The sequence below is a fragment of the Salarias fasciatus genome, chromosome 15 (assembly GCF_902148845.1).
Source record: "Salarias fasciatus chromosome 15, fSalaFa1.1, whole genome shotgun sequence".
Taxonomy (NCBI): domain Eukaryota; kingdom Metazoa; phylum Chordata; class Actinopteri; order Blenniiformes; family Blenniidae; genus Salarias; species Salarias fasciatus.
The window spans coordinates 6173796-6196356 of record NC_043759.1 but is presented as its reverse complement, the minus strand read 5'-3'; the positions used below and the strand labels follow the sequence as shown (position 1 = coordinate 6196356).

Below are 22561 nucleotides of genomic sequence, written 5' to 3'. Positions count from 1 at the left end.
TGCAGACACAGAATATTTAAATCTGATGTTACGCCGGAGCGATAAAACTGTTTGGTTTGGCTTTAATATCTAACCATTCATCTTAGCGGCAGGTCGGCGGGAAGAGAATCCCCCAAAACGTCTTTTTTTATTCTATAATCCTAAAAATAAAGATAAAATCTGTCTAACAGGACCTGGGCCAACCCTGGAGTAGAAATCTGTAAATATGACAAATATAGTGTGCCTGTGTATTTATATGTATCGTTAAAATTACTCTGTATAGCACTGTATAGTACATAAATCTAAAGGATAATGCCATTAAGTTTTAACGATTGACTGTTAAAACTAATTAATCTCCATAAATCTGAAGTCTTGCGCAGTATTTTTAATACGCAGTGATTACAGTTTATTTCTGGAATTGATAAACTAATAACGCCGATCTTAAAGTAGAAGGTGGGGCAGCTTTGAGGAGAGCTTCCGTCCTCCGTAGGATGGTCGTACGCTGAACCTACGTACGTACCACTGAACCACATCTTCACTCACTGATATTGAAGATTTGAGGTTTCTGATCAGCAGGACTCCAGCTGGTTTCCCATCAGAACGTCTACAATGCTTTTTATGTAAACGCGTGAAATGCAGCGGTTTTTTTCCCCTGGGGCGCTGGAGAGTCGAGGTAAATCCGAAACTTCAAGTCACCTGCCGCCCCACAGTCTGTCTGCATCCCGGCGCTCTTCCCGGTCATGTGACCCAGCTGTGTGTCCCCGCGCGAAGCGGTTTGTCCCGCTTTTAGCCCCTGACCACAGAATCGAACCGTCCCTGTTCACCGAGCGGGGCGGGGTGGAGGGGGGGACTTTCCATGGAGGGTGAGAACTGGCTGCTGGAGAGAGAGAGAGAGAGAGAGAGAGAGAGAGAGAGAGAGAGAGAGAGAGAGAGAGAGAGAGAGAGAGAGAGAGAGAGAGAGAGAGAGAGAGAGAGAGAGAGAGAGAGAGAGAGAGAGAGAGAGAGAGAGAGAGAGAGAGAGAGAGAGAGAGAGAGAGAGAGAGAGAGAGAGAGAGAGAGAGAGAGAGTGAAGACAACAAGGCACCAGAAAGAGATCTAGGAACAAAAATAAAGAGCGAGAATAAAGACGGTATTATTTACGAGCGAAGGCTAAACTTAACATGACCAGAGGACTGGAATTCCTCTGAGGCATGCTGGGTAAAAGTGCAGCGTCAGGACGTGTGTGTGTGTGTGTGTGTGTGTGTGTGTGTGTGTGTGTGTGTGTGTGTGTGTGTGTGTGTGTGTGTCTGCAGTATAATGAGAGGAGGGAAACCTACAATTTCAGACCCCAGGAGAGGAGAGAAAGTCGCTCCACTGTCATGATCCTTCTGCTCGTACCTCAGACTGACCTTTATTTTGAATTTTGATCTTTTTTTTTGTTTTGTCTTTTGAGGAAAGCCTGAAAACTGACGGGTCAGAGTCGGGCTACGGCACGGCGGCCTCCTGCTGTGGTTTTCAGCCCTTTGTCTGCGAAAACCCCCCCTGTGAAGAAAAGCCTCCGGCCCGCTCTGATCCCTGACTGTAGGATATTGAAATAAATTACAGTGAAAAGACAGAAAGGACAGTTACCAACTTCTCCTCAAGATTATAGAAAGTGTTCCATTATGGTTTCCTGATCTAATTTTGACTGTCTGACCCTTGAGGACCTCGAATGGGGCCCCGATCCAAGGTTGGGAACCACGGCTGGTTTATAAACTGTCTTTATGGAGACTTCTTTTTTTTTCCGAGACTTTAGTACAAACAGTCTTTTCACTGTATTTTCATTTGAATGTGTTTTGGTTATATTGATAAGAGTGGAGTTCAGAGCAGGGGTGTCAAAGATAAGGCAGGTGGGCCAAAGCCTCTCAGCAAGAGGCCCCAATCCGGGCCGCCCAACCACCAAGCAAATGGGGAAAATTTTCAAATAAAATGTAGAATTTTTTTTATAAGTGTCCAGACATTTAAACACAAAATCTGTTCTGATATGATCACATATTGTTAAAGTTGCATCACTTAAATATATAAAAGTGTCTTTACGGTGGGAAAAGTATCAGATTTCTTGTGTTCTGTTGATATTATGGGTAAAAGCTATCGATGGCTGTCACTCTGAGATGAGGAAGACGGTGTGTTCCTCTGGACATCATTTTCACAACGTTGCCATGGTAACGCTCAATGAAACGACGCGTTTCCACACCCGTGTTGGGTTCGTCTGAGCGTGAGCGGCCGGTTTGACCGAGCACTTCTTGCGGTTCGTGGAGGGAGCAGTGTTGTTTTAAACCCCCGGCCTGGCGTTTGAATCCGTCCCCGTCCGTCTCTCAGCTCTCAAGCCTCAGGATCAGCCAATCAGGCTGAGAGAAAAATTGGCAGAAAGGAAGGTAATCAGCGAGCTCGGCAACGCCGATTGATTAGTTAATGGCTGTTTGCTGCTGCTGCTGTGTTTTGGCTGTTTGCTCGAACCGAGGCGTCGAGAAAAGGCTCAGACCGAAGAGCTGGTCGTCTTTCTTTTGGAGGGTAGCTGGTATGATCGTCCATCTGTCCAAATGTCCTTGAGCAGGACGCTGAACCCCACAGTGCTTCACTGGATGGATTGAGCCATCGGTGTTTGTCAGCAGGTGAATGTTCCTAATGACGTAAAGCACCTTGAAGGCTTTTCAACCAGAGGAAAAGCCCTGATGGCAGCTGGAGGATTGTTTTTTGGAGTCCTGTTGGTCCTTCAGCCACCTGAACGCTCTCTTAGACCCCGGGCCGTGGAATCTGATAACCTGTATCTTCTGCCGTCTGCCTCTCTTGACCCTTACCCCGATACCCTACTGTAGCTGCGTCTGAACGTCAAAGGACTTCACCTGATTGACCATCTGGTAAAACGTTAGTGTTCCTCCATAGCACCAAATAATCCACTTTGTGGGTCAACGATCTCCGATCCAACACCAAGAAGACCATCGTTACCGTTACTACAGATACTTAAGTGAAAGATGTTAAAGGAGAAGTTCCAGCATTTTACAACCTAACTTCAGTCTCTTCAGGGTCATCCGATGTTAGAGGACCCAAAACCTTGGTGAAACTTGAACTTTCCTGCCTGAATATCACCCATTTGTAGCTGTCGCAGCAGAGGACTCCCCTTTGCAAGTGAATAAGAAGCTTTTAGCATCTTTATGTCTCCTCTAAACAAGGTCCGAATGTCGTTTTAAAAGTTTAGAAAGAATCGAAATTCAAGTTGGTCTTTACGAAACGTTACCAAGTAAGTTTAGTTCAGACAATTTCATTAATTACTTTAAATTTACAGTTTGAAAAGTCAACTACTCAACTTCTGTGGATCTAGGAGTTGAATATGGTTCGGAGTTGAACTCCTGGTGGGAGAAACCAAAACCTTTTTTACCCAGTTGTAAATATGGAGAGCTACCTGAACTGGGGAAAGTAGAAACCTCCTCCTTTAAAGCTTGAGTGCCGGCAGACATGGGGCGATGGCGACCGTGTTTTGGGCGACACACACACACACACACACACATACACACACACACACACACACACACACACACACACACACACACACACACACACACACACACACTGACCCACAGTGCAGTAAGAGGTTTCAGACCATTCCCGGTGACTGTGTGCCTGTGTGTTATTGCCCCCCAGTGTTTACACAGGACACTGCAGATGAAGTGGGAAGCAACAAACAAAACAAAACCAGAGAGATGCTCAAAGCATGCTGGGAAGTAAGGTTGTACTGTTTGGCAATTGACGCTGCTTTTAACGACTAGATACTAAATTCTCAGTTTGTAAGAAAAAAGTGTTGCTTTGCTGTCTGTCAGAGGAGAAAGGTGGTCTGAGTTTCAATCTGAACCAAAGACTAACTTTAAGATGAAAGTCTTCAAGAGCTCAGATTCAGATTTCTTTTCCACACAAAGTCTCACAGTGACATAAACTCAGTGATGGCAGCAGGTGGAGTCAGCAGTCATGAAACATCTCCATCAACTAAAGTAGTTTTAATATTATATTATTATTATTATTATTATTGTTATTATTGGTAATTACATAGTTTTATTTTAGGATTACCAACTGAACAGCATTGGTCTGATGACTGAGTGATGTGATGGAGGGTCAGCGCTAGTGTGGGTGTGTGTGTGTGTGTGTGTGTAAACAATTGAGTCACAGCCTTGCTGATTCGTGACGACTCTCAGGTGGATTCCTTTGAAAATAGCAACACACGCCACGACCTCCATTAAAGAGCCTTGTGTGTTTAGATGGATTACACACATCTGAACAAACACACACACACACACACACACACACACACACACACCAGTTGTTTTCACACATCAATGAATTATTGAAAGGAAGCAAACCAGTAAAAACTGCCCTGCATGTTTTTTACCCTTTTGTTGTCGTTAGTTATTTGGATTTCTTTAATATTTCAGACTTGAAGACATGGAGCTTTTTTGGAGAACACAGTAAACACACACCCACATCTGTTTTCACTTTCTGAAATGAACACTGGACATTTTTTTTTCGAGTAGAAATGTCTTAAATCTGCATGTTGTGAAATGTCAAAAAACGTCTTTTTAAGGGGAGTAAATTGCACTTTTTGGTTTATTTTAGTTAGAACATAATTAATGAAAACAAAACAGTGAATGCAGTGAAATCAAGAACTTAACCTGATCGATAGGAGTAGGAAGAAGCAGAGGCTATTTAAATCCTACCCTCTCTCCAGTCACTTCATGTATTCTTGCAGTATTGCACCCAAATAAACTGATGTCTTACAGTGCCACACCTTAGATTAGCTTTGATAATTCCCAAATAGCATAAGTTTAGCTTTTTTTAGATTCTGTGATCATTTATTTCTTTAATTTCCACATTTTTGTCACTATTATTCTCAGTAGTTCCCTGAATAAAAAATACTGGTGTCGTCTGCAAATGGTGAGAGTGCAAATCTCACTTATCTTACATCTGGAAGATTTGTAGATTGTAGCTTTGTCTCAATTGACTGTTGACTCCTTTCTGTATGTCTAAATTTGTGTGAAATATTCCCTTCATTAAAACCCCTTCTTTCGCTGTCTTCTCTCTCTCTCTCTCTCTCTCTCTCTCTCTCTCTCTCTCTCTCTCTCTCTCTCTCAGCACACCACCGTTCTTCCCTTCATCATCATCGAGATGCGGACCACCCACCACCGGTACCCCAGCAGGTCGTGGGGCCTGGCGGCCGTTTGCTGCTTCGGGGTTGGATACATCCTCTGGTAACTGCTGTTTCCTCTTTAAACGCCTCGAGCAGCACCTGAGACCAGGAGCTGCTTCTGTTCGGCTCCGGTTTATTGAACGGTATCTGATTACAGTTCAGCTAGTCTTAATCTGGAGTCACTCAGGCTCCGTTTACACAACAACGTTTTAAGTGAGAACCTAATATTTTTGTCTTTCAGAAAAGTTTAGGGTTACACAGAGAACACGTTGGGCCACTAGTGGGCGCTGGTGCTTGTTTTTGTAATGAAATCATAAATGCGCAAGGACAAAATTATTAAATAAATATGAACAAAAGTGCAAAACATACATTAAGTTTTGTGGGTCTGAGCCAGTGAAAACGGTTCTTTTTGAAAACAGTTCCCAAAGTGGAACTTTTTGAAAACGCTGATTCCGTATCCATGGAAATGATGGGAAAAAACAACTTTTCAAAAATGCTCTGACTCGATCTCCATGGAAACAAGAAAAAAATGCAGCTTTTTAAAAACCACTCCATCTCTGTGAAGTGCAACTTTTTGAAAATCCTCTGATTCACTCCCTATGGAATTGGGGGGGTAACACAACTTTTTGAAAATAGAAAAAATGCAACCTTTTGAAAGGCTCTGATTCCATCTCTGTAGATAACATTGGAAATGCAACTTTTCTGAAATGCAGCCACTGTGGATGTGCACTACGGCCAAAGCAAATAGTTCAGTCTAAAAGAGAAACTTGTCTGAAATAAAAACACAAAAACACAGCGTTCTCACTTGAGATGTTGCCGTGTGAAGGTGGCCTGAATGGGTGTAGTTTCTTCACCGGCCCCCCCGTGCGCCCCGCAGACAGCCTGACTTTGTGCCCTCCGCCCTCAGGACGTGTTGGGTGCACCATGTGACCGGGGTGTGGGTGTACCCGGTGCTGGAGCGCATCGCGCCGCTCGCTCGGGTCATGTTCTTCAGCGTGATGCTGGGGGTCATCAGCGTCTTCTACGTCCTCGGAGAAATCCTCAACAGCTACGTCTGGGACCAGCCACACACAGGTACGCAACACACACACACACACACACCATAGAAAACACACATTTGAATGAACCCAGACATCAAACAAAATCTAATCAGTTATTACATTGTTGGACAAATTTGACAAAAGAATACTTTATTCCGATAATCTCAGATTATGTGACATCAAAGCATGTTAAAAAAAAAAAGTTAATTTAAACTAAATGTGCAGAAGAACTTTCTGTTCTAGAATGTCTTTTCACTGTTTGCAACTGTTCCTCTGTTTTGTTTGGACAGTCTGGAAAGTGATAAAACAGGGAGACAGAAGCAGATGTAGCATCTGCAGACCAGCCGCCTCCCTTTCTCACACACACACACACACACACACACACACACACACACACACACACACACACACACACACACGCACAGTCTTGTATTTCTATCCTTGTGGGGACCGTCCATTGACTCCCATTCATGTCTAGCCCCTAACCCTGACCCTTACCCTAACCCTAACCCACACCACAACAAAGCCTAACCCTAAAGAAATGTTTTTGCACTTTTACTTTTTTCAGTAACAACAACATGGTCAAGAAAACACTGTTTCTCCTACTTAGGACCGGAAAAAGGTCCCCACAAGGCACGTTGTTTCACGTTTTGCTATCCTTGTGGGGACATTTGGCCCCAACAAGGATAGAAATACAAGAACACACACACACACACACACACACACACACACACACCACTAAAACACAGTGAGTCTATTTTGCAGACGTTGGCTCTACAACAGATTTACTTCCCATCTCTCACCTTCAGTCGTCTCCTTTGTCCAATTCTTGAACCCGTTTCCGTGACGACGTTTCAAATGAAATCGTATCGTTTTTGTATTTTCCTCTCAGAAATGCTTCTCGTTAACATGTTTTTATTACAGAGGTGTCTGCTTACATGGGAAAAGCGGAGTAGTGAGCATGACAGGCCACGAGGTGGCGCTGTAGAGAACAGCAAAAAATAACAGTGAGAGAAATCTGTCATTTGTATGGATGGACCACAAAGTTGGATTGTTGTTATGGTGACTGTCAACTCTTAAAAATACCAAGTCCTGGAGAGTGTGGACCAGGACCAGGACCAGGAGAGTCTGAACTGAGAGTCCTGACACTCCCGAGGAAAACATTGTTCTTCGTGTCTATCGCTCCACATGTGCGTTTCTGGCGTCTACAAGCAGCATTGTCAAATAATTGTTTCCCACCGTTTCCATGGAGATGGAGTTGGACTGTCTTCAAAAAGTGGCGCTTCCCCCCCCCTTTTCCATGATATCGTACCATTTTCAAAATGTAGCGTTTTCTTCATGTTTCCATAGAAACAAAGTCAGAGCTAGTTTTCAGAAAGCTGCATTTTCTCCACTTTCCCATGAGACAGAATAGGCACAGTTTCAAAATGTTGTTTCCCCCCGTTTCCATGGAGTTGGAATTGCAGCATTTTCAAAATGTTGTGTATTTTTTCTTTTCCATGGAGACGGCATTTGGTACGTTTCCAAAAAAAAAAAAAAAACACCTTGGCTTTCAAAAAGTTGCATTTTGAGCGGCTCCAGGCACCGAAAACACAACGTAGGTTCTCTGTTTTCACTTAGGAAACACCGTGTAAACGGAGTCTTGCTTTCTGTTTGTCTTTCAGCAAAGGTCAAAGGTGAGTGATCTTCTCTGAAGTGGGAGGACGTCGAGCCTCCGTCGCCTGGAGAGGGAAGCAGAACAAGCCCTGACCAGCTCTGTGGACGTGGAAACGGCGGGTACCTTTTGAACTGCGTTTATAGTCTTACCAAGTTAAATCGGAAGAGTTCAACACACCATCGTTCATTTAATGTGCATAAAGAAAAGACTGATTTGATTCCATATCAAAGCCTGTTTTTTTTTTGGTGCATTTCAACAAAAATGAAGACCAGTGGAAAATAGGAAAACATACACACCACATAGGAAGTCGCTACCTGTACATGAAGAACAAGAACACACTGCATCTGAACTTTGCTTTTCTGGTTTGGATTACTTGAATTTATTCCTTTATAAGTTTTTACGTTCTGCAGAACTGAACGTCAACAATGTGTTGGAATATTGTTCGTTGTCTGAGTCACTCTACATGTTTGAAAGAAACTCTAAAAACTGAATAAAGTGTGAGTGAAAAACGTCTGTCTGTCAGTCTATGAGGTGATAATATTTTCAGGTTTTCGGCCAAAAGACAAAGTTAAAAGCCGAAACGTGAATTCAGGGGTTGCTACACCAGTGCAAAAGCTGTAATATGAATGCAAAAGCAGTGGCACACATGCAGAAGCTGTCACGCAGATGTAAAAATCATTCAATAACAATGAAAAAGATGAAACATGAAGTCAAAGGTAAAACTGCCTCAACAGAAATGCAAAAGCTGCAAGGCAAAAGCCTTATAACACAAATGAAAAAACTGAAACATGAATTCAAAGACACAATTCAATCACGCACATGCAGAAGCTGCAACACAAATGTCAAAGCCGTTCAGTACAAATGAAAAAGCTGAAATTTGACTTGAAACGTTGCTCCATTCATGCAAAAGCTGAGACAGAAAAGTGCATCGATGCAAAAAACATAGATGCAAAAGCTGCAACACAAAACCGTACAATACAAATGACAAAGCTGAAACATGAATTCAAAGGTTGGTCCATGAATTAAGCAGCTGCAACTCAATTACAGATGCCGTAACACAAATATAAAAGCTTCAACACAAATGTGAAAGCTGTGACACAACTGCAAAAGCTACAACAGAAATGCAAAAACTGCAGAAGCTGAGAAACAAATGCAAAAGTTGCAACACAAATGCAAAAGTGGCTATGAATTCAGACATTGCTACAAGAATGTAAAAGCTGCAACACCAATACAAAAACATACGACTGGAAAGACGACACAGCTTTCACAGAACCAAGCTGCTCTGCAGCAGAGCTCAGTTATCGGCCCTGTCCCCGGCCGTTAACGGCAACACATCACTGTCTGGATCCAGAGAGCACAGTAGAAATATTTCTACTCCTTTATTAGATTAACATGCACTGATAGCTGAAAATACAATGAGAATACAAAAATCTCCATACAGCCACACAAAAAAACACACAATCTGATTACACTCATACAAATCAAGACATTCAAACTCAACACCACAATCCTCTCTGCTTCTAAATTAAACATAGCAGGTTTCAGAAAAGCCTTTTTTTTTTTTTTCATACATTGTATGTGCTAATTTGTGCTCTGCGGGAGTCCTGAGAGCGCCTCGCCTTTTCTGGCCTGATTTGAATAATGGCCGCGTCAACTTACAGCAAAACCGGCGCTAATGTGAGCTTTTTCCTCCCTGCTTTTGTTCTAATCGCCGCCCTGAGCAGAGCTGCTGGAGTCACTGAGTGTGTTGGACGGAGCTCAGTTAAAAATCCCTGGATGTCGCTGATGAGTTAATGTCTGGCCTCGCTCTCATTGTTGGCGTCCAATCACACGCTCGCACGGCGGCGGGGTGAACGAGGTGAGCCGTTTCAGCCAAACCGTCCCCGCTCCGACTGATTCCCCAGCTCTCCATCGCCATGGTAACCTCAACTTGAAACAACAATTAGTGCTCATGATATGAATAACACTCGGGCGTCCGTCCCTCTCGGTAATGACTCAGACGAAACCCAGTAAAGTGAGATGGACCGTCCAGATGTGCGGGCGCGAGAGGTGAAAAAGGCAGTGGAGGACGAGGACAGAAGCAGGAATGTGAATTAAAAATATATAGAACTAATGCGTCTGTTATTTTAAACATCACCGCAGGAATGCTGTAAACTGTAAAGTCAATACAAACCAAAGACATGAGCAGAAAAGTTGCAAATGCAAAACACACAACATGAACACAGCTGCAGCATCAATGTATAAGAAGCAGTCAGACGAACTGGAACACTAAGGAAATGAAAAGTCACATCACAAACACACATTAGAGATACAAAGTTATGGCACGAATACAAAAGCAACAAGATGCACAATTGGACAAAAAAGTCACATCACAAACAAACCTTTGCATCGCAAATGCAAAAGTCACAATACAAATGAACCGCAGTACATATTCCAAAGTCACGGCACAAATGAAGAACCACAACACAAATGCAAAAGTCACAACAAAATACAAAAGTTACAGCATGGACACAAAAGTTATGACACAAATAAAGAACCACAACACAAACACAAAGCAAGAACCACAATATAAATATGAAAGTAACAACAAAAATCCAAAAGTTACAGCATGGATACAAAAGTCACAACACAAAAGCAACAGTCATGGCACAAATCAAGAACTACAACACAAATACAAAAGTCACGACAAACATAAATTTGCTACATAAAACTAATTTCATGACACAAATACGAAAGTCACCACAACAATAGAAAAGTCAGTACACACATTTAAAAACAAAACTCACAATATGCTGCAAAAGTAACAACTCATGCAAAAGTTACAGTACAAATGTAAGAAAAACACATTTTTCTCAGTTTCAAAGCCTTTAAATCCTCCTTCATGTCAGGCCACATACTATTACAGTATTTTAATGAGCACAGCTTCATTGGATTGTCGGTTTTGTTCTTTTCCTTTTATTCGCATCGATTTGTCGCTGTGCCGCTGAAAAACAGACGGGCTTGATGATCACTTGTCGCTCTGACAGATAGTTCGGAGACGTGAAACCGAAGTGTTGTTTGAGGAGGAATAAACGAAACACATCAGTGCAACACTTCCTGTCAGACGCCTCCCCTCCACCACACCCCCCCAACAAAAACAAACACACCTCCTCTGCATCCTCCCTTCCCTTCTTTTCATCTGAGGTCACCTGGCAGCAAAAGAATTATGAAAAAAAAAAGGATCTTTATTTTCCGTGGCAGTGTTTTTCTCTGGCGTGACATCTCTTATTACACCGCTGCTCTGCTTTTTTTGGCTTTCGACTCCTCCGCTCCTCTCGCTGTCTGTTTGACACACTGTTCTCTGTTCATTAACACTGTGTGTGTGTGTGTGTGTGTGTGTGTGTGTGTGTGTTCATTAACACGTCAACTCCTCCACTCTGAGGTGACACATTAAAACATTGCAGAATATTCTGCTCTGCATTCATTTGCATACATTTGCATGCTAAGCGGCAGGAGAGGAGCTGAGGCACGTGCTGCAGTCATGAAGAGGAAAGATGAAGCAGACGCTTCGTTCACACACCGGCGTTTTCAAGTGGAAACGCAAAACTGTAGTTGCAATTCAAACAATTTTTTTCTTAACAAGACCATGGGACAAATCAGTTCTGGAAGGAAGTAAATTTGAATCTGTTAACTGAATCTGTATCAGATAATATCAAAACTCTATTTTATTCAACTGAAAATTCTTCAGGTCCAGGAGGATTTCACTTTGAGTCATGCTACATGCTACATGCTACATGCTAAAGAGGTTCAGGGTTCATACAGACATGACTGAAGTGTGACTGGGACACCTGGCCTTTACGGATTATTTGGCCATGGAGTATAAATTACACTTAATAGTCTTGAATAAATACTCGCATTGATACTCAGCATCGGCAAGTAGCTAAAGTTTCCCTATTTTAGGGGATTCAAACTTAATGCAAGAAAGAATCTGGTGTTCCACTTAAATAAAGAAAAGTGTGTTTACCAGGTTTGATTTTTTTTTAAAGAGTTAAACAGAACTATATGTTTCCCATTGCAGAACTTAAATGGGTAAATCAAAGAACATGCTTTATCTGCAGTTATTGTTCAGCTTGTCTGTTTGTATTCCACACATTTTTAATATGCCTAATTTTTTTGTGGAAAATTATGGGGAAAAAGAGAAAAATGATAACATTGCTAAACACAGTTTAAAAAATAAAGATAAGAAAAATAGAATTAAAAAAACCCTAAAACTCGCAAAGATGTGTTGAGGAAAAAGAGAAGCTGAGAAAGACAAAATGCTAAAATTCTTCATAAAACGACTTCAATGCTTGCTGTAAGTGTCAAATATATTTCAAAAAGTGTTTTATACACCCAAAATAATGTTTTTTTTTTTCTTTTTTCATTAACTACAGTAATTGCAGCTTGGAGGCAGCTGAAAGCTGGTCTCTGGCTCCCCCTGCTGGACAGCAGGCCACAGTGGAAATCCCCTGTCAGTGTTTAGTTTGGGTCCTCATGCGGAGGATTGAGTTCGGGTACCTTCATAGATCTTAAATTAAAGCTCCTCTACTGCAGCTTCCTCTCAGACCAACAACAAGGACAGACGCCGGTAGAATAAATACAAAATGTGCTTTATTACATAAAAAAATAACACAAAAACACATGATCAGTCCATCCTGGCAGATCAGTCCTTCCTGGTTTTGGGTTTCGGGGCTGAAAGACACATAAACAATGAGACTAATGAAGTGAAGAACGTGAAGAAGAGGGAGGATCAAAACGTTTTAAAAAAGTTAGTCAAATCAAGGAAACTAGATCAGGTAGGAAATGAGGTGATCACCGTTTGGGTTCTCCTGTTTGTAGAAAGTCTTCAGCATCTCCACGGCCTCTTCTGCTCGGTGACCCGGAACACACTGAACACACACAACAGCCAATGCTGATGGACTCATGCTAATGTGTACTGTCTACTGGGATCAGACACGTGGAGCGACCACTCAAACCTTGAAGGCGGTCCCGGTTCGAGGCAGGTCAGCGGAGGAGACGTCCAGAACTGATCCGCAGCCGCCGAAGCGCTCGTTCCTGCAGCCGTACACGACCAGAGGGATGTCTGACAGCCGGTGAGGAGCCAACAACTCAGAGGAAAGACTGAGGAGGAGAAGAGGGACTCTGGAGAGAAATGGGAGGTGAGGATCGATCGAGGGTGTCAAACGTAAGGCATGTGGGCCAAAACTGGCCTGTGGAGGATACTGAGGAGGCGCAGAGCCGCGGCGCACATGATGCACGGCTCCACGGTGACGTACAGCACCGTCCGCTCACAGACACTCCTCACATCCAGGTCGCCACGGCGACACCAGTCCAGCAGCTGGTCCAGGGAGACCATCTCTGCATGACGAGTCGCCTGGAGACAACAACACACGCCAACAAATATTTTAATGAAGTGGTTAGAAAAAATCCACAAGTCTTTGTGAAAATAATTAGCAATTGTATTAAATTTTAAAACTTTAAAAAAATTTTTTTTTTTACATTTTTAGTCTCGTTGACTTCATTCCGTCCTTTCCCCACGATCTCGTTCTTGTAGACCAACAGGCAGCCGACTGGCACCTCTCCATTCTCCAGGGCGTCTCTGGCCTGCAGGAACAAACCCACAGGTAGAGCTAAGAGTCATCCAAATAGCAAAGAAATCAAAATATAGTCAGGAGAAAGGTGGCCAAGGGGGAGGAGATAAATAAAGAAGTAGATGGGACCTAGGACCGAGCCCTGAGGAACACAGGAGGAGAGAGGAGACAGCTGGGATCTGAAAGATTTTAAAGCTAGGGTTGGCGATCTTGGAAAACTAGCATGTAGCACGAATGTAGCATCTCCCCAAGGCTCCGCCCAGCGACCACCCCATTGGAGGAGCTCCGTTGGGAGCGGAGACGCAGAGACGTTCCGTGCGCGCGGTGCGCCTTCGTTTTTCTTTATTTGCACTATGCCAAGTATGGCGCACTCACCGGTAAGTAAACCCCCAAACATTCTTCTCCGCCATTCTGCAACGAAGCTCCGTCCTTCTACGCGCGCACTGAATCAGGGTCAGTGCACGCCATTGACATGTACGCGCAGGGGGCAGGTCGAACGGCGAAGGGATTTGATTGGTTTAAAAAAAGGTGTCCCGTCAAGACGATTGGTTGCTGTTTTTCCCGTTTTACTCCTGCTGTAGATAGCGGATATTTTCCAAACTTCTTTAAGAACACGCTATGAATTGTTTCCCATCGGGTCATAAAGATCATTTTAACCAGTATTTAAAAAAATGTATCTCATTCAAATCGCCAACCCTAGCTTTAACTGAATGAACTGAGTGCAATCAGAGAGGGCGCAATGATCAAGTAATAAAATAGATTTTATTAGAATCTTCTCATCAGATTACAACCAGCTTAATATCAATTTCACAAATGTTGGGACCGTTTTTATGTTTTGTTGTTTTCTTTACCTGTCATTGTTTACTTTAGATAGACTGTACGTCCCTGAAATGCTCCTTATTTAGACAGAATCATGTTACTGGTCTGTGTTCACACAAAACCTTTATGGTAACAAAATGTTTACAAAGCTGGACTTTGCATGTTCTCTCTCAGATCTCTTTGGGTGTTATTTTTTAGTAGAACAGTCCTTGCATCTATAGTAGAAGAGTATATTTCCTCATATTACATTGCAAAAAAAAAATATCAGATAGTAGACAAGCACAGATATTAACCAACATAGTTATATATGAGTTAAAGGTTTTGTCTTGAATAAATAATTTTATTCAGATTCTATTGGACTTCACATCTCACCATTTGGAAAGCAGAGTCCATCCACTTCTCAACGTCCTCATCACTCGGACTCCAGCTTCCTCCCGAATCACGCTTTCCTTCTCCTTCTGTTCCCATTTCAACTCAAAGTGTGTCGAATATCGATATTACGTGTGTTTGTTGCATATTTGTTCACTTGGTTAACAAAAAATGTCATCGACGTGTCGCACATGCGTCCACCAGGGGGAAGAAAATATTGGACGGACTATTTCCTTTTCGTTGATTTTCCTGCGTGTTAAATACCGGAAATACTAAAGCAGGTGTGTACCTTCGGAGTAAATATACAATTCAAACGCAACATTTTGCTGTATTGGATGGATCAGACTCCTTTTACGTAATTAAAATCAAATCACTTATTTATCGATGTCTAAAGTAAATATTGTCCTATTTCATGCCTATTTTCAGTGTTTTCAGTCAGAAAACACTCACAGTTGCATAATTTCTAGCATTATGAATATCTAATTTCTGTGTTTTTCATATGTTGTAATTTTTGAGTGGAGAAGCACTAAGATTAGCTAGATATTTTTGTTTTTAAAAAATGCTTCGATTTCGCCGCTTTCATTTTCTTGCTTTATTTTGAAAATCCCAGTCGGAAGTCACTCTCGTTCGGCCCGCTTCGATTCTTCTCGGCTATTTCCGTCATCCGTCATGCTCGCCCAGGTTTGCTAACAGCTCCAAACTTCCTCAGTTAAAATGTCTGTAAAATAGTGAGCGCGGCGTGCAAAGTGTTCCTGGGAGTTCGTGTCGACTCCCTGCCTGTCTGAGGATGTTTTCGTCTGTGTGGAACTTTGTGAAACGCCATAAAAAGAAGTTTATTGTGACCGGAGCTGTGGTTGGAGGTAAGCGCCGTTAGCTTTAGCTGCTGTCTCGAAGTAGCACGGTTTGTTCATTTTCACTGATAATTCTCGTTTTAACCAGATTTAAAGAATTTGGACGAGCTGCAAGCAATGAGGCTTTAATGGCGCGTTTTGTTGCAGAACATTTTCCCATTAAAATGCGCTTTTGATGCGAAATTGTGAACAGACATGAGTGTCGATACTGATTAACCTCTTTAATTACTGAATACGAACTGAATAACTTCCTAGGCATTCTATGTTAAACTATTAGAATTTATTTAATCTTACCTAAAATTAATGAATGAAATACATGGATTCAGAGTTGCGTGTTAATATTTCCCTAAAATCATAAATCATTGATTATGAGTGCTGCCTATTTTTAACCTGCTAAGCTGATTCTCTCATTTTGCTTCATGGTAAATTGGTATTTGGATGAATTCTGCTCTGTTTTAATAGCAAGGCACTCAAAATGAATCATTTCAAGCTTAAAGAGGAACAGTCACTTCTATTGATTTGTGGTGTTGACATCTGTTAATGTCAGTGTTTGGCATTGATCCGCATCTGAGGAGTCCAGTCACAGCTTGTGTTACTGTTGTGTGTCTGTTGCGTCTCAGGAGTGTATTTCCTGGGTAAATATGCCCAGAAGAAGCTGCGGGAGCTCCAGGAGCGAGAGGCCGCCGAGTACATCGCTCAGGCCAGGCGGCAGTTCCACTTCGAGAGCAACCAGAGGACCTGCAACATGACCGGTGAGCTTTTTACACTGCTGCTTCCCCCCCATGGTGGGATGTGTTTACTGAGTGTGTGTGTGTGTGTGTGTGTGTGTGTGTGTGTGTCTCACAGTGCTGTCCATGCTGCCTCCTCTGAGAGAAGCCATCGTCACTCAGCTCAACTCTGAAAGTCTCACCGCGCTCCTCAAGACCAAGTGAGAACAGAGAATGACCTCAGGGTTTGGAATTTAACTCTCATCCTCTTGTTGTGCCCGTCAGGCTGAAACAAATCCTCTGCTTCTCTACCTTCTGTCAGGCCGGCCAATAAACTGGAGATATGGGAAGATTTAAAGATCGTCAGTGAGTCGTTTCCTTCATTATTGAGTCGATTGTATTTATTTTTCTGGCTTCAGAGGCTGGAAGTGTTCCTCACGCTCGTGCTCCTGTTCCAGGCTTCACTCGCAGCATCGTGGCGGTCTACAGCACCTGCATGCTGGTGGTGCTGCTGCGGATCCAGCTGAACATCCTGGGCGGATACCTGTACCTGGATAACTCTGCGGGGAAGAGTGCGGCGGTGAGGAGGAGGGCCTCGGCTGTGAGCGGCGCTGCCCGAGCGCCCGGAGCTGATCCGCTCTGTCTCTGCGTCTCTTCCAGACTCCTCTGGCTCCTCCAGATGTTCAGCAGCAGTACCTGTCCAGCGTTCAACATCTGCTGGGAGACGGTAAAAGAAAAAGACCATTGTTTTGTTGATTATCTTCCTGTTTTTTTGTGATTGTTGAGATTTTATAATTGGCAGTAAAGCTGTAAAGTACATGAAAAAGTTAGCATTGAAGCTGACAGGTCTGTGTTGGTGTCCGTCCAGGTTTGACGGGGTTGATGACGGTGGTGAAGAAGGCGGTGCAGAACTCGCTGGGAAGGTGAGATTTTAACTTCATGACTGTAAATAAAGAAGAGCGGCCGAGCTGATGGCCGTCCGTCCGTCCGTCCGTCTGCAGCATGTCCCTGAAGCACAGCCTGTCCCTGCTGGAGCTGGAGCAGCAGCTGAGCTGGATCCGGGCCGAGGTGGAGGCCGGCTCCCAGCGCCCGCTCTGCTGGTACATGCTGGCCGACGACGAGAGCGCGCTGGCCGAGCAGGTACACACACACACACACACACACACACACACACACACACGGTGCAGGAACTACCCAGACTGCTTCAGGAAGCGTCCTCCCTGCAGGCGTGCGGGCTGACGGAGAGCGACCTGATCACGGTGCGCCTGCTGAACGAGACCCGGGACATGCTGGAGAGGTGAGCGCCCCCCGCTGGTCGGACAGCGTCCCTGTTCGAGCCGCTCCGGCTGACGCGACGCCGTCGGTGTGTTTTCAGTCCGGACCTGTCCACCGTGCTGAACGCCTGCCTGAACCGAGGCTTCTCCCGCCTCCTCGACAACCTGGCCGAGTTCTTCCGCCCGCCTCCCGGAGACTCCGCCCCCAGCTCCGCCCCCGACAGGTGAGCTGACGCCCCGTTTACCCGACGGTGTTCCAGAGGACGCGGGAAAATCTCTGTAGCGTTTCCATGACAACGGTTTCAGGAGGGTGCAACCTTTAAAAAAAAAAAAAAAAAAAAAAAAAAATGCACCAAAGGTGGAACTTTTAGAACATGTTCGGACTTCGTTTCCATGGAAACAGAATGCAACTTTTTGAAAACGCTCCATGTAAACAAGGGGAAATGTATAACTGATACGGTGTTGCTCATTTCTTGTGTGTGTGTGTGTGTGTGTGTGTGTGTGTGTGTGTGTGTGTGTGTGTGTGTGTGTGTGTGTGTGTGTGTGTGTGTGTGTGTGTGTGTGTGTGTGTGTGTGTGTGTGTGTGTGTGTGTGTGTGTGTGTGTGTTCAGTCTCTCTGTGGTCAGTCTGCCGCTGGCGAAGATCATCCCCATCATCAACGGGCAGATCAACACCATCTGCAGCGAGGCTCCCAGCCACCTGGTGCAGGTAAACAGACTGCCACGTATTTCCTGACGTGCAGTTTTTCATAAATTTACTTGGAGGAGAGAAAAATATATAATTTTTTTCTTCGTTATTTGGAAAAATCTTACAATTTTTGCCCCAAAAAGCACAAACAAAAAAATAAAAGTCAGAGTTTGAGCATCACTGCCTCGTGGCGGCAGCAGTCTGACGTTTTCCCTCCGTCTGCCTCCAGGACCTGCTGATGAACGACCAGGTGAAGGAGTTCGCCGCCAACGTGTACGAGTCCTTCAGCACGCCGCAGGAGCTGCAGAAATGACCCCGAGGAGTGCTGCACCGTGAGTCCCTTCACTCCAGACACTTTGCTCCTCAGCGTCGTCCCAGAAGTCGACGGCGGCGGAGGGGGGAGGGGCGAGAGGGGAGGGGGGGTTCCTACGCCCCGCTCTGGAGCCGCCATCCGAACAGAGAGGAGGGAGGAGGGGCGGGGCGTCACAGGACAATAGTCCAGACCAAGACTGATCCACCGTCAAACTGCTTCAACAAGCTCCCCCTTCTTTTGTTTACGACTTTTTTTTTTTTAATCAGTTGGTGGGGTTTTTTCTTTTTTTTGTCCACTTTTACTGTGAATTACCTTGTTTCCATGGCAACAGAGGGAAGTGGGCGGAGATTTTTTTATTGTAGGCTAACTAAGGGGAGCGGTGGGTGAAGGACGTCTGCAGCGTCAGAAGGAAACCTGCTGAAGACGCTGCTGCAGTCAGTTTTTACTAAATCAAACACGGTTTGTTTCTTTTCTGCTTTTTTTTTTTTTTCATTTTCCTCTGAAAACTCTTAAGATCAGGACATCCAGTTAGAAATCCATGTCCAGACTGTTGTTTCCGTTTGAACCCTGCACTTCCCACATAGTCCTGAAGGTGTCGCTCTTCCTCCAATGTTCAAAGCCCTGGACTCGGTGACTGTGTTTCACCTTTTCCCCCCTGGGCTGTATCTGTGGCACTTCCTGGGAACCTGCAGCGGCGTCTTTTAACAATGAAGATTTTCTCCTCCATTCTTTATTTCCCCGAGCTCCTACACTACCTAAACCTTGGCACAGCTTTTACCAGGAATCGGCTCGTGTGTCGTAGTGAATCCACCTCTTGGCATCAACCCATCAGATTCCCACGGAGTTCCTCCTCGGGTGGCGAGGAAACGCCGGGCACCGGCTCCGAATGTCAAAGCTGAACTGCAGACGGCAGCCGAAATGTATGTTTGTACCAATTTATCAAAGAAGTAATAAAGATATGTGATTTTCACATGCAGCCTTCACTGTTTCTTTTTTCTTCTCATCTTCAACGATATTAATTTGAATTTAAAAGAAATGCAGCTTTTTGTCTTTAGAAAAACTGCATATGATATGAATACAGGATAAAAGGCAAGTAAATACCAGAGTCCTTATATATATTCACTTGAAACTAAAATTAGTTACTTAAGTGCCTCTCAGGAATTCTATAAAATTCAATCCTTCATAAAAATACAAATTTCCTTATTGGCTGGCTCTCAATACATATTGTTTTTATTTGAATTAGAATATTTTATTTTTTCTGAGCACAAATCTTACATTTTTGGTCCATTCAAAAATTGACTACTGGTTCCTGTGTTCTTGAAACATTATTTACTATTCTAATGACCTGTTTTTTCTTTTAACCCTTTTTAACAATGCAATTCTTTTTTTCCCAGTAATTTTATCTTTCATAAGGACACTGTCAAAAACCACCACTGCATAGATATATATTTATTTTTTGTGTTTTTGTATCTTTATGTTCTGTCTTATTTATTTTGTTTAAATATACTTGATTATTTCTTAATCCTAATATAAAGTAATACTTTTATTTAAAAATTATTTAATTGATTCATAATTGACTTTATTTACTCCATTTGAATAATCCCGTTTCCTGCCTGTAGTGTTGTCGTTTCTGTCAGCAGGGGGCGCCGTCCTGCAGCTTTACACGCGGCGTCACTTCACTCGGCGTCACCATGACAACCGTCGCCCTCGTGACGCATCGCGGGGTGACATCATCCTTCCATGGATTTTTCCACAGAGTTTTTCCACAGCGGTAAACTGCGTGTAAATAATAACAAAGGCTGTTTTCCGTCCCGGTTTCTGTCGGTAGGAGGTTAAAATGAGCTCATTCACTACTTTATCAGCCGTTTGTTGCTTCACTGGATGTTCAGGTCATGTGAGCCGGCAGTTCAAAATAAGAGCAGGTGATCTCACTCAGGTGTTTGTGAGTGTGCTTGGGAATTTAAAAAAAAATTGAAAATAAGTACAAACTACAGTAAACCTAATACACAATTTTTCTCGGCTTATGAACATAAAACAATAGTGAAAGGTAGATAGCTCCCAAACATAATACAGATTAAAGTATTGCATAATATGTGACACAGTGGAGAATTCAGGAGAGCTTATTACCAAAAAATAAATTAAGCTTCAGAGACTGAAATTAGTAAGTTTAGATCCTTCTTTGAAGCATATATAAATCCACATACCGTATACAAACACACAGGAGAGGCCACCTTTAGTCCTTCACACCGCAGCCAGGTGTTCACGGTTCGGCCAAACAAGGTTAAATTTATTTACACAACAGTTATTCCCCAGGAACATTAATCACAGTCGGAGCATCGTGCCAAGACACACACGGCGCAAAAGTATTCTCTGTCTCAGATCCAGGATGTTATGATGGGAGGCTGAGAGTGAAAATACGGTCACGGAAAAGAAAACAAGAATGAAACTTTGCCTCATTGTGGTTTGTTGTTTTTCTTTTGAAGCACTTTCTACTGTAACACTGGAGGTGTGTTTCCTGGAGCGACCACTTCCAGAGTCTGGTGGGTTTGGAGGCTCTGGTCTGGGATCAAGCCTCAGCAGACCAGACGTTTTGGGCTGGTTGATGTTCCTCACTCTGTGGTAACAGTTTGGACAAATCTCCTTCCTGTTCCGTCACCAGTAGCTTTAGCAATGTGATAGTATCATGTTTGATGTGTTAGAATGGATCAGGACAGAGAAAGTGATCTGAATCTGCCTCTAACTGTGACTAAGATGTGAAGCACATGATCATCTGCTTATGATGCTCGTTTAATTTCCCTATTTTTCTTTTCTCCCTTCTTTTTGTGGAAACAGAAGCAGGTGGTTTATAGGGCAGATGTATTGCTCAATGGGAAAAAAGTTAAATAAGCAGGCACAAGGGTGAATCCAGGAATAACGTGTGGGGAAAGAAGTCCAATCTGCTCCAGAAGATTACATTTCTCCGCTTTAGGAAATGATGACATTAACGGCAATATGTTAATTTGACCACCAGGGGCGCACTTTAATCTATATTGTGTGATGAGTCACTTCAGGTGATCAGGATCATGACACAGATGTAGAAATGTGTCGAATTTAAAGGTCATTTCTAGAGTTTGACCAGTCCACCATATTTCTGAGTTTCATCTTCGTGTGGACCCAGTGATCCGAGACTTCAGATTTCAGTTCTTTTCTTGGGTTTGGAAACAGAAAACAGCGAGGCGTAGCGGTCAGCTGACGGGAACAGGGACGTGGATTTCATCATGTTGTTGCTGTGTGTATGTGCAACTTGACACATAATGACATTCATTTTCTTCCCGAGTAGGAGTGACTCAGCATGACTTCATCTTCTGCCCTGACCCCCGGGTGACATGCTGCCTTATAAGGAGGAGGTAAGAACACTGGTTTTTTTCCTTCCCTGAATGAATAAGTGAAGGAACGGACATGGGATCCCGGCTGTGGACGGGATGAGTGGACCACTGTGGGGACATGTTGGGACATGGTGCTGATCTGGACAGAGTGGACGGCCTCCTAATGTTTCACATTCCACTACAGGATGTGATGAAGAGGAGGAAGAAGACAAAGTTATTTTTTTAGTCAGTTTCCTGATCTGAAGGTGGCCGAGAAGATTTTGTGCCAGAACAGTTAATAATGAACTAAGTGTTACTATTTTCCTTCAATCTGCCGGTTTGTGGAGTCGGTGGACACGCTTGAGTCAGTATGAGGAAATGAGTGCTTTGACTGATTGCATCAGATCACAGGATTATTCTTTATCACAGGACCGTCACACTCATTTCAGCTCAGGTTCAACATGCAGTCCAGTTTCATTTAGAGTGAGCCACACTGGGAAAATAGTGCCATAATGATCTTCAAGTTCAAACTTTCCAGTTTTATTGAGCCGTGGCGAAGAGTATACGTGATTAAAATGTCTGTATTTTTGCAAAAATATATTCTTATTACCAAAAATGATTACAATCTCAACATGAAGCCATTTTTCACCAAACCTTCTGGTGCAAAATGCAGTGAAATATCAAATAAAAAAAAACCTGTTCTCATGAGGCTAATGCTAGC

At 43.4% G+C, this 22561-nt stretch overlaps 3 protein-coding genes across 4 annotated transcripts in view; 2 read left to right on the top strand and 1 right to left on the bottom strand.

Moving 5' to 3' along the window:
- Positions 1 to 8374, top strand: part of aig1 (androgen-induced 1 (H. sapiens)) — a 22643-nt gene extending 14269 nt beyond the window's left edge. Inside the window, exons 4-6 of the mRNA XM_030110768.1 lie at positions 5116 to 5231; positions 6078 to 6244; positions 7875 to 8374. Coding sequence (XP_029966628.1) covers positions 5116 to 5231; positions 6078 to 6244; positions 7875 to 7894 — 303 coding nt within the window. The 3' untranslated portion in view covers positions 7895 to 8374. The remainder of the gene's footprint in view (positions 1 to 5115; positions 5232 to 6077; positions 6245 to 7874) is intronic.
- Positions 8375 to 12474: 4100 nt separating this feature from the next.
- On the bottom strand, positions 12475 to 14874 carry adat2 (adenosine deaminase tRNA specific 2). 2 transcript variants are annotated; one of them, XM_030110327.1, is made up of 6 exons: positions 14668 to 14874; positions 13385 to 13489; positions 13109 to 13259; positions 12862 to 12968; positions 12702 to 12774; positions 12475 to 12577 (listed from the first exon to the last, which is right to left on the bottom strand). In XM_030110327.1, the coding sequence occupies exons 1-6, from the start codon at positions 14761 to 14763 to the stop codon at positions 12549 to 12551; spliced, it is 561 nt and encodes a 186-aa protein (XP_029966187.1). In that variant the 5' UTR covers positions 14764 to 14874; the 3' UTR covers positions 12475 to 12548. The 2 variants fall into 2 exon arrangements, with proteins under 2 accessions (XP_029966187.1, XP_029966186.1); XM_030110326.1 differs by having other exon boundaries at positions 12862 to 13027; positions 13162 to 13259.
- A 451-nt stretch (positions 14875 to 15325) lies between these two features.
- Positions 15326 to 19466, top strand: pex3 (peroxisomal biogenesis factor 3). The gene is made up of 12 exons (XM_030110098.1): positions 15326 to 15524; positions 16136 to 16267; positions 16362 to 16443; positions 16545 to 16588; positions 16681 to 16802; positions 16883 to 16949; positions 17091 to 17145; positions 17224 to 17362; positions 17449 to 17519; positions 17598 to 17720; positions 18108 to 18204; positions 18413 to 19466. The coding sequence occupies exons 1-12, from the start codon at positions 15452 to 15454 to the stop codon at positions 18494 to 18496; spliced, it is 1089 nt and encodes a 362-aa protein (XP_029965958.1). The 5' UTR covers positions 15326 to 15451; the 3' UTR covers positions 18497 to 19466.
- Positions 19467 to 22561: the final 3095 nt, after the last annotated feature.

Coding starts and splice junctions, on each gene's coding strand:
- adat2 (XM_030110326.1), bottom strand. CDS start 14,763: ATGGGAACAGAAGGAGAAGGAAAGCGTGATTCGGGAGGAAGCTGGAGT. Junction 13,028..13,161: donor GTCTGTGAGCGGACGGTGCT/GTACGTCACCGT, acceptor ATTTCTCTCCAG/AGTCCCTCTTCTCCTCCTCA. Junction 12,578..12,701: donor CAAACAGGAGAACCCAAACG/GTGATCACCTCA, acceptor TGTGTCTTTCAG/CCCCGAAACCCAAAACCAGG.
- pex3 (XM_030110098.1), top strand. CDS start 15,452: ATGTTTTCGTCTGTGTGGAACTTTGTGAAACGCCATAAAAAGAAGTTT. Junction 16,589..16,680: donor GGAAGATTTAAAGATCGTCA/GTGAGTCGTTTC, acceptor CTCCTGTTCCAG/GCTTCACTCGCAGCATCGTG. Junction 17,146..17,223: donor GTGCAGAACTCGCTGGGAAG/GTGAGATTTTAA, acceptor GTCCGTCTGCAG/CATGTCCCTGAAGCACAGCC.